Source organism: Peromyscus leucopus, chromosome 1 (genome assembly GCF_004664715.2).
Source record: "Peromyscus leucopus breed LL Stock chromosome 1, UCI_PerLeu_2.1, whole genome shotgun sequence".
Lineage (NCBI taxonomy): Eukaryota > Metazoa > Chordata > Mammalia > Rodentia > Cricetidae > Peromyscus > Peromyscus leucopus.
Window position 1 is genome coordinate 182263990 of NC_051063.1, and position 4427 is coordinate 182268416.

Consider the following 4427-nt stretch of genomic DNA (forward strand, 5'->3'; position numbering starts at 1 on the left):
GTGCGAGGTATCACACCATAGGTAGTGAGCACTAAATCACACCATAGGTAGTGAGCACTAAAAAGTCAGCTCATGCTCCAGGGTTAGATGCAGATTCTACTGCCAGGGTTCCCTTTAAGCAGATCAAGTTACACAACTGTCTTGTTTATGCAGAGGGCCTAGTCCAGTCCTGTGGAGGCTCCACAGTTGTTGATCTGAATTTCATGAGTTCCAACTAGGTTGGTTTGGTTTTCTCTGTAGGTTTCCCCATCATGAAAATAGGACTTCTTAAGACCTTAGCCTTAAGTTAAGAAACTTAGAGCAATTGTTTTGCTAACTTGACATGGGACCAAACTGCCTCCTAATACTTATTTTTGTACAAACTGCAACCTCCATCATTGCATAAACTTTTACACCCCAAAATTTCCCCTACAATTTTTGCATCACCTATGTTTTATTATCCCTGTTCCTTAAAGTCATTTCGCAACTTTATAATTTGTTTCTAGTTCCCTGAATTCTATAAATACACCATTTATTCACACAAACCTAGAGAGTTAAAGCAAGTGTCCATATATAAGAGAGAACATAGACCATCTGTTTTTCTGTGCCTGGGTGCCTCATTGCATCATAGATGAGAGGGTTTCCTACAAGGATCTAGACATCTCTGAGAGATGATTCACTTTAGGTCTAGGAGGTGCTGGAACATGTGCTTTCTTCAGTGATGTAGAAACTAATAATTTGCCCTGCTCCAAGTAAATGACCTCTAATCAGTGTTCTGGCAAACTCTAATTAAACACTGTGAACCACACACTAAGTAGGACACAAAAGTAGGAGGGAGATACATTGAGAAGAACAGTTTCACTCCAAAGGGAGTGATATGAAAGAGTACAATGGAGAGGTGGAATAACTAAGATATCCTACATGAATGTATGAAACAATCATAGGTTTTTAAATTATGATGAAGAAGGATGCCCTGCAGTGAACTGCTTTCTCCTGGAAATGTCATGCACTCACATACATAGAGCAGCTGTGGTTACCTGCACAAGACCATCCTTATCAGCATCCCATCAGGGTGGAGGTGTGACTCACAAGATCCCAGCCATTTCAGGGAAGCTGAAGACACTTCCTGCTTGCTGGAGGGAGAGAGTCAAATCCCTCAATGATGAAGGCACCAGTAAACTACACTCATACAACTAAATGATCATCCACCAATGCTCATGAAAGAAGCTTTAATTAAATCATATGGGGCATTAAAAATAAAGACATATAAGTAGGGTGAAGAAGAAATCTGGTGGGGTTTAAAAATTAGAACCATGGGTGGATGAAATCAAAGTATATGTGTGTGTGAGAACTCATGAAATAAAACTTTAAACAATTTAAACAGCCAGGATCACAATGCCTATCATGTCAGCACTGAAAAAGCAGGGTCAAAAGAGTTAACTGACTCTTGCTGGCCAAGACATCTAGCTGAATAGTTCCCTCGGAACTGTGGATCTCACAGTTCCCATGTGGGTCCTCGGAATTGAACCCAAGTCCTCTGAATGAGCAGTCTTCTTAAGCCCTGGGACATAGAAAGGGGGTGCAGACAGCACAGCTTTTAGAGTTCCCTAACAAAACATGCATAGAATGTTGTCTGGTAAGAACTGGGACAGCAGATCCTAGAAATGGAGGTATAGTGTCTGAGGAGCAGAAAGGGACAGAATGCTGGAAAGCATGCAGCCATGGCTACACCTGCGTTAGACACCCACCTACTAGTTGCCTCTAGGGCAAACATATAAGATGTCAAGACAATAGATATTACATAGAAGAGCACAAAGCTGCTCACCAGGGTGAGGATGCTTTGGGTGGCTCTGGTCTCAGGGGATGACCTAAGAGACTGGGATCTGTGGATGTGTTTGACCCTCTGCTTGTGTTTGAGCAAGATGAACACCATGTAGCCACTGGCCCACATCATCAGTCCCAAGAACATGACATCATTGGATGTCAATAGGATTAGAGTAAGTATGTTGATTGGTCTCCCAGGATTCACAACAGCACAGTATTCAAAAAATCTTATCCTGGTAATATTTCTTTCACCCTTTATGTCAGTTGTGTACACCAAAACATAGGCATACATAGCCATCTGGAGGGTCCAGCACAAGCTCAAGGAAGGCCCAACTATACCCATGGCTCTGACTTTGAGGGATGCCCACATGGAATTACTGGGACTGATGGTGATGGCCTGAAAGACACTTAGAAGGGATGTAGAGACAAGGGATACTCCTCTGCCAACTCGATGAAAATATAAGACAAGTTTACATGAAACATAATCTACATAGTAAGTCTGACTAAAAGCAGCAATGGACTCTGGGATTCCTTTGCAGAGAACGATGAAGTTGGCCCAGGTCAGGTGTTTGACAATCAGGTCTGTGGGCTTTGCCCTGATTCCAGAGAAGTCAGCAATGATAAAACAACAAAGCAAGGCTGAGTTCCCCAGCATTCCCAGTGCAGTCTGAGACATGAAGAAGACACCGACAGCCAGGTCTCTAGAGTTCATTCTGTTATGGTCCTGGGTACCTGCACAACAGATCCAGAAAGCACTTGTTATGCAAGTTGGACTGTCTTCTTTTTAGCTTATTAAACAATGTACTGCATAAAATATTGCTAGCCCAATAATACCTATCTAACTGTTTGATTCAAAAGCAATGTATGTGTTGGGACTGGAGACACATACTTTTCACTCCAACACATGTTAGGCAGAGTCACGAGGATCTCTATGACTTTGAGGCTTGCCTGGTGTATAACAAGCACCAGAACAGCCAGGACTACGTAGAAAAAGAAGAAAGAAAGAAAAAGAAAAGAAAACACTGTCTCAAAACCAAACAAATTAAAAGTAAGCTCTGGGTTACATGGACATATATGTCTGGGGTAAGTTAAAAAAATTAAGTGCCTCAGAACTTCATAAGGTTTAATTCATTCCGTGAATCATAGGCCAACAGTCGTGAAATGTGGTTATTGAAACATTGGTTTGTCCCTTGCTCTTCATTCCACAGCTGAGAACAAGAAGACCTCTAAAAGAATGATACATATCACTTTTCCACAATATACAGCAATTTAAAGGGGGAAATATTCTGCATTCATATAAAGCCCAGTGGGTAGCAGAATTTGGGGTGTAAATATACAGAAGCCATCAACCCCTTCTCCAATTGCTCTTGTAACTAACTAAATTTAGGAGATATTTTACCAGCCCAGTGTACAGGGTCTGGGAATCACAAAAGAAAACCGAGTGCATGTGAATTCTGAGAAATATTCATAAACTAATTTAGTCACCAGGACTCCCACATTACTGGGAACAAATACACTGTCACTCTGTTAGAAAATAACACACAAAGTAGGAATCCAGGTTATTGTCTCTCACCTGCAGCCTCCATCAAACCATGATGTGTTCAGGTCTTGGGGGGATCCTCCCACTATGAGCATTCATCCTGTGCAGCAGCTGTTTTCTGAAAGAGGAGGATCAGTTCAGAGGTGCAGTGCTCTCATCCAACTTCCAGAGACTGTCCTGTCCTCTGCAGACTGGGTGTCTGAAGGAAAGCAACTCACCTGTGCAGATAGGATGCATCTGTGAAGCTGGCTGCTGGATGGGGACTCAGTGGCCAATGGGACCTATAACCCTCATATAGCTACAAAGTTGATGGCAACCCCCAAGGATGAAGGCTGAATGTTCTCTGAGATCATCCCCCAAGAGGATGACAGGATCTTGTCACGGGAAGGGACAATGACAGTTATGCAGAGGGAGATGACATCACCTCTAAAAATACTTGATTCCATCCATAAGCAAGAAAAACTTTTATCTGAGTAGTGAGCATCACAGAGGGGCAGGATAAAAGTGTACAATGACTCTTCTTTCCTGTCAGAAGTTGAGATTCCAGGTGGGATAGTCAGAAAGCTTGCATTCCAAACACAGGGACTGAAGACAATGTGTGCAGTTACAACTACATGCTACTGTGGGGATGCATCATTATGAAAATATCACTTACATTCTAAGAGACTGGAAGTTTTGTTCTACTTCCTAGCCAGAAATAATGCAACCTGAGCTAGACTGCTATCCTACTGTGCATTCTGCCTGTTTTTTAAGCCTTATTTAAAGAGATTAATGCAGGGGCTGGAGAGATGTCTCAGAGTTTAAGAGCACTGACTGCTCTTCCAGAGTCCCTGAGTTCAATATCTGGCAACCACTGGTGGGCTACAATCATCTGTAGTGAGTTCTGGTTCCCTCTTCTTACCTGCAGGCATAAATGCAGACAGAATACTGTTTATAAAATGAATAAATAATTTTTTTGAAATGGAGAGATCAATGTAAAAGCTGCCCTACTTGCCTTGGATTTCTCATGTAATCAGCTTTTAAAACCTAAGCTAATGCATAGCTTTAATCCTAAATTACGTAGTCTTCTTTGCTCCTGACCAAA

At 42.0% G+C, this 4427-nt stretch overlaps 1 protein-coding gene across 1 annotated transcript; it reads right to left on the reverse strand.

Moving 5' to 3' along the window:
- Positions 1 to 1576: 1576 nt before the first annotated feature.
- On the reverse strand, positions 1577 to 2515 carry LOC114684489 (vomeronasal type-1 receptor 4-like). The gene has a single exon (XM_028859084.1). The coding sequence runs from the start codon at positions 2513 to 2515 to the stop codon at positions 1577 to 1579; it is 939 nt and encodes a 312-aa protein (XP_028714917.1).
- Between the last annotated feature and the right edge of the window lie 1912 nt (positions 2516 to 4427).